We start from the raw sequence: 11,735 nt of genomic DNA on the forward strand, positions 1-11,735 counted from the left end.
TCCAAGGTCATTTGGGGAAGTTCAAGGTCACTGGAAGAAAAATTTCATAATTCGTGTCTGGTCCATATCTTTCTTATGGATAAACTTTGTAGGTTCTCATTTCACATAAAGATTGCTAATGGCCCAAGGGTGTGTCATGACCTTGACCCAAGGTCATTTGGGGAAGTTCAAGGTCACTGGAAGAAAAATTTCATAATTCATGTTTGATACATATCTTTATCAAGGAAAAACTTACTTCTGAAAAACCCAGCAGGGGGTATTTTGTCCCGTTTGGACAGTTCTAGTTGAAATTTGGTCTGATTTCAGTATAGCGTAGTTTACAGGTAGACTACATCAACATACAAATGATATTATTACATTGTAGAAGAGTAAAAAAATCCAAATAACCAGTTTGTATACATGTAAACTTGTAAAAGTTAAACTAAAAAGAATACTGTATGATATGGAATGTTTTTATTTTTCACTGTTATAATAATTTTTATTTAATATTTGAATTATTTACATACTAGAAGAACGTGTCTTATCATAAACACATCCTAGCTGGAACTGGGGATATACTGTAATAATTTTTATTAAATATTTGAGCTGCTGAATATACATTACATATATATATGATGCTAATTAAGGTGTTCTATTTGTCGACATTTCTAGATAAATATAGTGGTGCTTCTATTCATTTGAATATATTAGCCTGGGTATATTTTGGTTCTGGTTCTTTCAAAATATCATATTTCTGTTTGAATTAGGCTTTAAATATTTTTCAGTGCTGAATATTTTTTTCAAACAATTGTACACTTTATCATTAAAATAGTATTCATATACAATCATTACATTCCATGTATATTTCCAGTTTCTAGTCAATGGCAGGGGTATTTGTGTGCCATGTTAAATGTGCAGATTTTAATCTTTCTGTTTCATATAACGTGTTATACTCAGCCAATCCCTAATTGTGCTATTTTGCAATCTGTACATAAACACAATAAAAAGTGTCACATTTTGTTGAGGTCGAGGAAACATATTCAGTGCTTTGTCACAGTGAGTACATTTCATATATTTTTAACAATAAGGAACTTACAGCAGTAATACTTTAAAGTAGAATTTGAATATTTGTTATTTTACTTTAAACTGTGTATGAAATAAATTAAATTTCTTTGAATAAAGCTTTGTTATGTTTAGAGGTTTGGAAAAGACCTGATATTGAAGGTAACAATTACATGAAATATTTCATAACATTTGCTCTAAATGCTATCAAAAACAATTTAACACCACAAAAAATTGCTTTCTTTATTAAATAAAAAATTCTGTACAAAATATTGTATTAAATAGATACATGATTTAAATATAATAATTTTTATATTATTTTTAATTATTATTACAACAGTATTGCACAAGTAAATGTAAATAAAGCTTGCAAAAAACAAGTCATGAAATCAACAACATGGGAATTAAAATAATTCTCAAATGTCAGAATTCCTCTAACATTTCATCTGGCCAGTTCATAAGCCGGGGTAAGATAATTTTTTGGCACCAGACCAAATTTTCCATTGAGTTCTGCCACCCACCAGCTTTTGTCATCATACTTTCGACTGATGACGTACAGTTTATCTCCGCGTTTGAAGGCCAGTTCATTATTGCGATCAGCACTGCAGTCATATTTACCCAAGAACATGTTCTCGTAATCCTGATCGGGTGGAATCTGGGGTTCTGCGTTTTTCGCGGGCTTGGTCTCTTTTGGCACTTCTGTCGTCGGAATACTTGGCGCTGGATTGCTGGGGTGGGGCTTGTGTGTGGATGGGGGTGGGGTAGGAGGAACAGCAGGGAGAGGCTTCTTGGATCCAGGTATTTCAGGTAAGGATCTAGAAGGAGTGGGGGGTGGTTGTTGACCTGTTAAGCAATCATCATATTCCTCTTGAGCATCCTCTGGGTTGACGGTATCATCGTAAATCTCATCACAGGTGGGCTCGTCCGGGGGAGGTGGGCGGGGAATGGAGGGGGGACCTCTGCTGACGGGTTTGGGGGAAGGTTCTGGCTCTTCCAGGGTGTCATCATACAATTCCTCTGGGGCGGCGTCAACATTGTCTGCATTGTCCACGTCTTCATACACCTCTCCTGGCTCATCATCATCTGTCAAACATTTAATGGGAAATTGTGTTATATAAAGGATATTTTTCCAAAAAAAAAAAGATAAATCCACTGAATTCAAGTCATAGTCTTATTTTAACAAAAAATTTTCTGGAATTTGTTATGCATATTTTTTTCTGTTTAATTTTTATGTTTATTTTTGTCTTAGAAATTTTCTTTACATGTACAATGTACATGTATGTATACATGTATCACTTTTTTCTTTTAAACATTAAGTAAACTTTTAAAACCTCCAGTAATTCATATTTTTAAAATGAATGTGTATCTCTGTATCTTACTCAGTATATTATCCTTGGAGGATGCACTAAGAGCTCCTTTCATTATGGCAACCTTCCAATCTTCATAGTCTTCCTTAGACTGAGCCACAAACTAATAAAAAACAAGCATTTAAATTAATTCAGCTCCAAACCAAGAAACACAATTTTTTAAAATAAATGAAAACATTTTTTCATATAAACCACATATTTGGGGGTTAATGAAAATCAGAACTTTTACCTGGTATGTTCTTTTCGCGGGACAGACCAATTGGAATCCGAGATCCCGTCGAGCGGCGTCTTTTTTGTCCACGACGTCAGGGGCATCCTCCACAGTATAACCATTCAAGTAAAATGCTCCATGCTGCTTACGCTCCTTGGCAGATTCATAGTAATAGAAAATGTTGTTCTTAATGGCACACCATCTCTTCTGTAGCTTAGGACCACTGAATAACAGTTTTCCTGGTCAAAGAGAATTATCATGTTATAAAAACAGAACAATATTATGGAGCCATAATAGTAGATAAAGCAATTCACCTTTCTTTTGTTTTTTATCCAGGAATCCACATTTGAATGTGTCTGTTAGGTCCTGGGCAGGAATAGCTGGGATGTCTAAAATGACAAAACCAATACATGTACATCAAAACTGTAGGTCAAAGAGACCAGATGCTCAATCTAACATGAATGATTTTTAAGTAAATAGCTTCATTTGCCTTTCAAAGATGATTCATGTTTGACTTTATTATTTTTTTTCCTGTCCACAATTTTACAAAGCAGCCATTCTTACTTGCATCTCCGTACTGGTCCTCATCCTCAGCGTTAGAACTTCCTCCTGTTCTTGTGGATTCATCTGTAAAACTCAGGTCACCTGTGAAATACAAACAGGGGAGTTAGATGAGCATAAAACTCCAAGTGACCATCTCTGTTTTGAAAAGGAATTGAAAAATACTTTTTTGTACATTTGCTATTGAATGGATTCATTTACATGCATAATAATACAACTACTATTATATTTTGAGTGAGATGATTGCAATTACATTGTTATTTAGAGTTTCACTGAGAATAGTCCTGATGTAGATAATTCCTTTTAATTATTATAAAACTAATTAAAACAAACAGTATTTTTTATTTTTTAATTAATTGAAATTTTATGAGTGTTGAGAAATATAATAGTGATTTATATGTCCCCTGAACCACAAAATGCATTGTGAGAGATGAAACCCTCTCATGCAAAAAAGATTTTTTTCTAAAATGATGTCCAATTTTCAACAGAATGTAAACTTGGTATGGAGCATATTTGGCTGAAGATTTAAATTTTATGATGGATATAAGTGGAATTTAATTGCAAAATCATCTCTCCTAGCAGAGGAATTTTAACCACTCCTCCATAAACATATTACGTTATACATTGTGATACTCAACAGCAGCAATTCTCCCCTGATGAACATAAATCTTTTTTATTTAAGTTCCATACACAATAAATCATACAAACATAAAAAAAAAAAAAAAACATGCAGTTATAAATATAATCATATCTTTAAGATAAAATGTTATGCCTCATGTTAGGAATATAGAGAAATATTGAATTGTGGTAATTAAGCAAGATATCAGTTTGCACATTTGAAATGAACCTTCTTCCAGCCCTATGAAATTCATAACCCCATATATGCAGGTAGATTAATTAGGCCCCGCTGCTGAAATGCTAAAAAAGAAGAAAGTGCCTGATTCCTTTTTATCAAATTAAGAAACTCTTATTAAGGGCTTTTATTTCATGTTCCTCAATTTCTTTAAAAGAAATATATATAAGCCAACCACTGTTACAACATTCCTTTAAAATAAAAATATGAAAAAAATAAATAACCCTGGTCCTTCAGCCTCACAGCTTACCCAGGAAAGACAATCTGTAGGTCCACCGTTTTCTTAAGGTGCCGTGAGCAGCAGTATCTTTAGATATTACACATAATGTTTAAGCATAGGTAATCAAAGATCACAAAGCTTATCTCAATAAATATTATTTTAATAATAAGTAAGGCACATGCAATCTTAGTCTAATATGGCTTGCACATTCCAAATACTGAAATCCAACATCTGAAGTAAGTTTAATCCCTTGTTGATCATCCATGTAAGGTTTTCTTGGTAGAGGTGTAAGTTACATCCAAAAAACAAGATGAAAAATAAAAAATCCAAAGCAACTTTATGCAGCATCAATATGAAAGTCAACAGAAGGCTTAAGAATTAATACTTGAAACTCTTCCAAAATAGGCAAGTGAAATCACAAGCATAAGCAAGCCTGAAGTAAGTTCAGTATAGGGCTTATAGTTAAAATGTACTTGGAAATGACACCCACTCTTATCCAAAAATGATCATTCATGAAATTGCAGCATCTTGTGGTACAATAAAACATACTAGAAGCATCTTCCATGCATCTCTGATTGATATAGGGCATACATTGAGTACTTTAATTTAAAGAAATCTGCTCCAAAAACTTAAGTGTGAAAGGCTGACAACAATAAGAGGGTATAACATATAAGCTCTTCTCAATCAATTTTGTTGAGGTTAAATAAAAATACAGTATTAAATTTCAATACCATGGTTATGTGTAAGTTATTTTAGGGTCCCAAACACTCACTCTATAAGTATTTTACTCTTGAAATCTCAAACCCCAAATATTTTGTAGTTTTCCTTTGGTCCAATCAAATTCTAGCCCTTTAAAAATTGCAGCAATACTATATTGAAAACATTGCAACACATTTTTGTCACCAGAAACAAGCTTTTTGGGTTAGTGAAATATCACCGCTAGCGGCAACCTTTACATTCTGGCAATACTCAGAAAAAAACTTACTGGCAGTATTGCCAGAATGTCGCCAGAAGATCTAGGATTACCCATTAGGCAATTGTGAGCATGCTCAGTCATATACTTCCTCTTTTTAAATAAAATGGAGGGAATTCAAAGGCAAGCATGTTTTGCTTCATTATTGAATGGTATCAAGTTAATTGGAGTTGTTAATTGTGTACAATAGGATTAGACATGATGACTAGTAAGACTGAATAATGTGGAATAGCCAGAAAAAAGAATTTCAGCAGTTTCCAATGCATGCCGTTTGAAAGAATTATAATACTCTGTTTTCATGATATATCAAACTTGGTAAGTCAAAACCATATTTTTTTAGATGAATGATTGTATGGAGATAAAATAAGAAGAATTATATGTATTTCAACTGGTGTTTGTGATGCATGTATACTATACTTGTATGTCTAATATATATCGTTGTTGCAGGAAAAGATGAATGCATGTTAATCAATTAAATGCATGAAGTTCAACATATATAATTAATTTATTGCATAAATTTGAATACCAGCAAGAAAATAATGATATATGTTGGAAATTACAAACAAGCTATATATTATACATTATTGATATAGGCAGCTAATTAAGGTTATTTGAAAAATAATGCAGAGTTGCTGGACATTTCACCGTGGCATATTAATATTTTTTATATACACATTTTTATGTGCCCAAATAGATTTGGGCGCATATTGTTTTTGTCCTGTCTGTTTGTAAACTTTAACCTTTGCCATAAGTGATAACTTTTGAACCAATGAGAGATAGAGACTTCATATTTGGTATGCATACTCCACTTATTAAGTCCTTTCAAATGACACCAAGGTCAATGACCTTGTGACCTTGACTGTGACCTATATGCTAAAAATAGGGTTTTTTTTATTGAATGTTCACCATAATTTAAAAACCTTGAGAAATAGAGACTATATATTTAGTATGCATACTCAACTAATTTAGGTCTTTAAAATGACACCAAGGTCTTTGACAAGAACCTTGGATGTGACCCATATGCTTAAAATAGATTTTTTGAACCTTTGACATAACTTTTGAACCATGACAGATGGCAACCTTAAATTTGTATGCATTCTCCACTAATTATGCTCTTTCAAATGACACCAAGGTCAATGACCTTGTAAACTCTGCTGTGATCTATATGCTAAAAATAGCCTTTTTAAACCTCCACCATAATTTTGAACTATAAGAGATAGAGACTTCATATTTAGGATGCATAATCCACTAATTAAGTTCTTTCAAATGACACCAAGATCAATGACCTTGTGACTTTGACTGTAACATATATTCTAATAATGGTTTTTCAAACTTTGTTGCCGCTTGTTTCAAAAACACATCTTTTTTCAACAAAATTTTTTCTATCTTTTCAAAGAATAGTATAAGCTTAAGTAGCTATTTCTTACTGACTCTGTAGCCAATTATACTATTGATTTTTATGTTCCTCAGCACAATTTGTTAATTGTTAGACTGATAGATAATTTTTCTATTAATACCAATTTATATAGTTATAGTACTGCAGTGTTGCCCCAATATTGCTGCAGTAAAACCTGAAATAATACATGTACTGCAATTGCTTTGCAGCAACATTGCCGCAACATCTTTCTGGCAATATTGCTGCAAATCTAATTTACATACTTTTAAAGTATTGCCGAATATTTGCAATATAAAAACATTAACACTTTTTTGTTAAATATTTAATTGCCGCAATATTGCTGCAATGTATTGCCAGAATGTTGATACAATATCGCGGCAATAATGCCCGATGATGTTGCCAGAAGGTGAGTATTTTGGTAAGGGCTAGCTAACAAGGTTTTACTGTACTTTCTTCAAACTTCTTTACTAAAATTTAAATCTGTGATACTAAAATTTAAATCTGTGATATCAACATTTTTGTTTAATCTAGGGAGAGGTCAATATTTTCTTGTCGTCACTTTTAAAATGAAAATTGAATAAAACATCAATACTTTTTTGGTTTATTATTTAATTAATATCCACATAGAAATAAATCTATCATTCATGAAAAATACGTTTTACATGTGTGTTAAAATTAAAGACGTGTTAACATACATGTACAAATGCACTAGTCTTGCAAAAACAAGTCACTCAAGTCATACAAATGAATAAATAAATATTAAAATAAATTAATTACATTAACAGATTATCAATGATGGAATACCTGGTAGATGAAAATTACTTTGACTACATTGCACCACTTTGTGAATTTCGTTATAATTTTCTATGAACACATTCATGTTTTTCAGTGTTAAATACAAAACAAAAATATCACAGAAATTGCTGCAAATTCTATCACAGTCTGAAAGTTTTTAAAACTAAATAAAAAATACATCATGTCAAAATATTTTACACTTTTTGATTCTCCTTTTCTTCTTGACTTGTAGAGCCGCTCGCGTGGCCGTCTCGAACACTTTCCGAACACCTTCCTGCGTTTTCGCGGAACACTCAATAAACGCAAAAGCGCGGATTTGTTCCGAAATAGCCTGTCCTTCCTGGGCTTTCACTGGCTCCTTCTTCTCCAGCTCCAGTTCCTTAATAACTTCCGGGTCAGTTCGGGTGTCTTTTTTATTTCCCACCAGAACGATGGGTACGTTGGGACAGAAATGTTTGACCTCGGGGGTCCACTTCTCCCTGATATTGACCAGACTGTCGGGGTTGTCTATAGAGTAACACATAAGAATGACGTCAGTATCGGGATAGGACAGAGGGCGGAGTCGGTCGTAGTCCTCCTGACCCGCCGTGTCCCACAGCGCCAGCTCCACTTGTTTATTGTCCACTTCAATGTCTGCAACATAGGTCTCGAACACTGTAGGAATGTACACGTCAGGGAACTGATCCCGACTGAACACCATCAATAAACACGTTTTTCCCGTAGATCCATCCCCAACGATCACCAGTTTCTTCCTGACTTCCGCCATTCCAACTTCGGAAAATTCTTTCTTGGGTCGCAAACAACACAAAGACATCTGCTGACTATTTGTTTATGCAATTGCTAACCGCTGTTAGGCTTATATACCTGTGTTGCCCTGTTCTATATTTAGCATTCCAAATTTAAATGCCCCGTGATTGGCTGGTTATTTTGAAACCTTACAGGTGTGTCAATCGTTTGTATATATATGACCTATCTATTTCGAGTTCATGTAAAGTAGTACACTGTACTTGTACGGTAACTGGTGATGTACGCAATTCAAGTTTGTATTTAAGACAAACAAAAATCAGCTTGATACATAAATCTGAACCATTAGAATTATCTATAAGAATTTCACACATTTTAATAAATCAATAAAGTATAATTTTTAAACAATTCCTGCAGGAATTAATACTTAATTTTTTTTTTAAAGTTAAATAATCCTTTCATAATATTGTACTTTGATGACTGAATTTTTTAATTACCTTTTATTTTTAATTTAAAAAAAAATCTTTATTTTTGCTCTTTTATGTCCACACTATATTTTATATACAAGAGTAAACATCATAAATTGCATCAAAAAGTTTAACGAATGTTATAACATCTACAGTACTTACATATTTTTTTTTATTTCAACCTCAAAATTATCAGGGCTTAGACTAACAGCAGCATACAATTTTATACGGCTGATACAACTTAACAGTACACTGCATCTAAGTGCCACTTTGTTTTTTTTTTTTTATATAGCTAATATATAATATGTGCTCCGTTATTTACGAATGAAGTTTGTAAGTGAAAGTTACACAGAAATTCAGACTGGGTAAAAATTCAAACCAAGTCTCTAATTAATTCAAGTTATAGAAGTAAACAGATTTATGTGATTATGTATCGATGTGTGTAAGCTTTACCTGATTTGGTGTCATCGATTGGTTTTTCCGGGGTTAGTTGGGGGAATTCGTCCCTCAGTCTCCCTATCTTGTCAAGGATTGTCTGTTTGTGATCCTTGGAGGACTTTGACAAGGATTCTTTCTTAATAGTTTCTACTAGAAACTTCTCCACATCTGCAGTCAAGATACATGCGTTATATATAATGGTGGAGAAAGAGAGAGGGGGTTAAATTTTAATTAGCTGTTTAATCACAGTAAATCACATTTAATTAATAGATTAGTCAAGCCTATTCCAAAATTATGGCACAAGAGTCTTCATATTTTGAACTTCCTTGACTAATGAACATTAAGTACGAGTTATTGACCAGGACCGCGGGGAATCGGGAAGGGGGGGGGGGGGGCTGATTTGACTTGGATTTCAGATGATTTCCTTTCCTTGTCCATCTAATGTCATCATTAAATAAAACAGAGTTGTACTTTTTATGTCAACGTAAGCAAGTGTAGTTAAAATGCATACAACTTTCAAAATAATTGCTAGGGATACGTGAGTTCAGCTGACATAATTCCTTTCAACAGCTAATCTTGTTTTCGGTATTTTTTCTTGAAATAAAAGGGCCTTAATTTTATGTAAATACCCCTTTTTGAAAAACAAATCTTCAAAGTTATTTTGCTAAAAGAACAAATGTTCATTATCAATATATTTAAAATAAATGTTTCTAGATCTTTTTCTTAAAAATTACTGAAAAAGCTGCTAAATACATCAGAGACAAAAGGAAACGTGTTTTTCTATGAAAAAAAAAAATCTTGTTTAGGTAAGAAGTGTTCCTTCTATACCCTCCCCGTATGGCCTTTTTTTGAAAGCCTGGGAAAAAGCCCGAATTTCCACCTGGTCATGATGTATCCGTGGGTAGTATGTAAAGAGGGAAGTGTCAATATTCGATACAGGAAAAAAAAAGAAACATCAATATTTTTACCTGTGTGTCAAGATACGAACTGACCTATATCATTTCTTGTTTTCATTCATTAAAAAGCTCTATTATATAAATATTGCATGTAGTTGAGTGTAACATTGAAAATTTTCACCCCAAGAAAACCATTGTCAACCGAGGCGCAGCCGAGGTTGACAATGGTTTTCGAGGGGTGAAAATTTTCAATGTTACACTCAACTACATGCAATATTTATTATATTATACTGAATGTTTTATACAAATACATATTTATAATAGTGAACCGTGCGCGCATAAATTCTGTGCAGTCGCTATTTTTTGGAATACCACCCGTCGTCAAGCAATGTTGACTGTTGCTACGCAGGAGGGCGTGGCTTCATTATTCAGCGGGTAATAGTGCTTTTTAACAAATGTTTCTCGACGAATCAGGTTCAAGTAATTTACATGAAAGTATAATATTCTGAAATATCTGACGTTTAACAGGTCTTATTTTTTTTTTTTTTTTTTTTTTTTTTTAAAGTTTTGATATTTTACAATATATCAATATTTTAAAATATCAAAATCGTAAAAAAAAAAAAGGATCTGGAAAACGTCTGATATTTTGGACAAATTATGTACTAGATATACATACATGTAACATCAAAGCTGGGCAATATTTAGCCTAAAAGAAGCAAGAAGTTGATGAACATAATCATGCATTGTCAATCATAATAAAACTCTAATTGCTCGATACTTGTTGATACTTTTCATTGATATGAATTGTATACGACGGTTAAAATAACTTTGTTGCCAGTAAATTTTAATATCATACCTTTATCACCTGCATATGGCGTTTATACCTCTCAGTTGATTCGATACGCAAGAGCATGCTCTAGGTATGCACTATTTCTAAAATGAGGTAAGTTACTGACAAACAAGTTGATGAAACAGAAATATATTAATCTCGTTTAAAGTCATCGTTTCACAAGTTATATGTCTATACAATGACTTAATTTGTTAGCTATAACAGTCTATCATTAAGTCAAATGCTGACCGACATTTTTATATGTTAGCTGTGATTATTTTATGATTATGCCCATTGGGGGTATTTATTTGGAAATAAATTTTATCCTATTCCATGGATTTTCCCATCATTTCACGATCATATAATAAGTAACACACAGTGGGTGTGGTCGTTTGACAAGGGAAGCTCACTCCTCCATGACACCTGATCCCACCACTGATGTTTTAGAGGACTGTGTTTGCTCTGCTACTGATTTGTATTTTTTAAAATTGACTTTTGAGCTTGTATAGTGTTCGTTATCTCCATTTATTTTCATTTTTGAATGGAGTAATCCCCAGTTGCCGGGATTCACCCATCGTCTCAAGCCACGGTCCGGAGCCCGCATAAAGCTGTCTCCAGAATGGGAGAGGATCGTACATTTTGACCGTGGTTTGCGACGATGGGATTCACCAGAATTCCAAGACATCATGCAATGCAGTCAACATTTATTAGCCTTTTGGTGTAACTCGCGAAACTTTTATCATCTACAAAAATTAGCACGAGTAATCATTATATATTAGCTTAATTCAGTTAATTACTTTGTGGGATATTTCACAATGCTTACCAATTAGAAATTCCTTAAAGGTTTCGTAAATGGTCGTCATTTTTCTAGAGGAAAGTGATAAAAATCATGCCAGAAACCAGGAAGAAACTGACTTTTTCTACTTCCTTGTTTACATTTTTCG

General features: G+C 33.2%; 2 protein-coding genes across 2 annotated transcripts; both read right to left on the reverse strand.

Moving 5' to 3' along the window:
• Window positions 1–1,271: 1,271 nt before the first annotated feature.
• LOC134283059 (src kinase-associated phosphoprotein 2-like) lies at window positions 1,272–11,733 on the reverse strand. The gene is made up of 7 exons (XM_062765501.1): window positions 11,615–11,733; window positions 9,082–9,234; window positions 3,184–3,264; window positions 2,934–3,008; window positions 2,638–2,858; window positions 2,421–2,511; window positions 1,272–2,124 (listed from the first exon to the last, which is right to left on the reverse strand). Exons 1-7 carry the CDS (start codon window positions 11,652–11,654, stop codon window positions 1,484–1,486), a joined length of 1,302 nt encoding a protein of 433 aa, XP_062621485.1. The 5' UTR covers window positions 11,655–11,733; the 3' UTR covers window positions 1,272–1,483.
• On the reverse strand, window positions 7,256–8,467 carry LOC134283060 (ras-like GTP-binding protein rhoA). Its single transcript, XM_062765502.1, has one exon. The coding sequence runs from the start codon at window positions 8,229–8,231 to the stop codon at window positions 7,602–7,604; it is 630 nt and encodes a 209-aa protein (XP_062621486.1). The 5' UTR covers window positions 8,232–8,467; the 3' UTR covers window positions 7,256–7,601.
• Window positions 11,734–11,735: the final 2 nt, after the last annotated feature.

The sequence above is a fragment of the Saccostrea cucullata genome, unplaced genomic scaffold (assembly GCF_032062105.1).
Source record: "Saccostrea cucullata isolate Sc308-1 unplaced genomic scaffold, CSIRO_AGI_Scuc_v1 ctg88, whole genome shotgun sequence".
NCBI classification, from domain to species: Eukaryota; Metazoa; Mollusca; class Bivalvia; order Ostreida; family Ostreidae; genus Saccostrea; species Saccostrea cuccullata.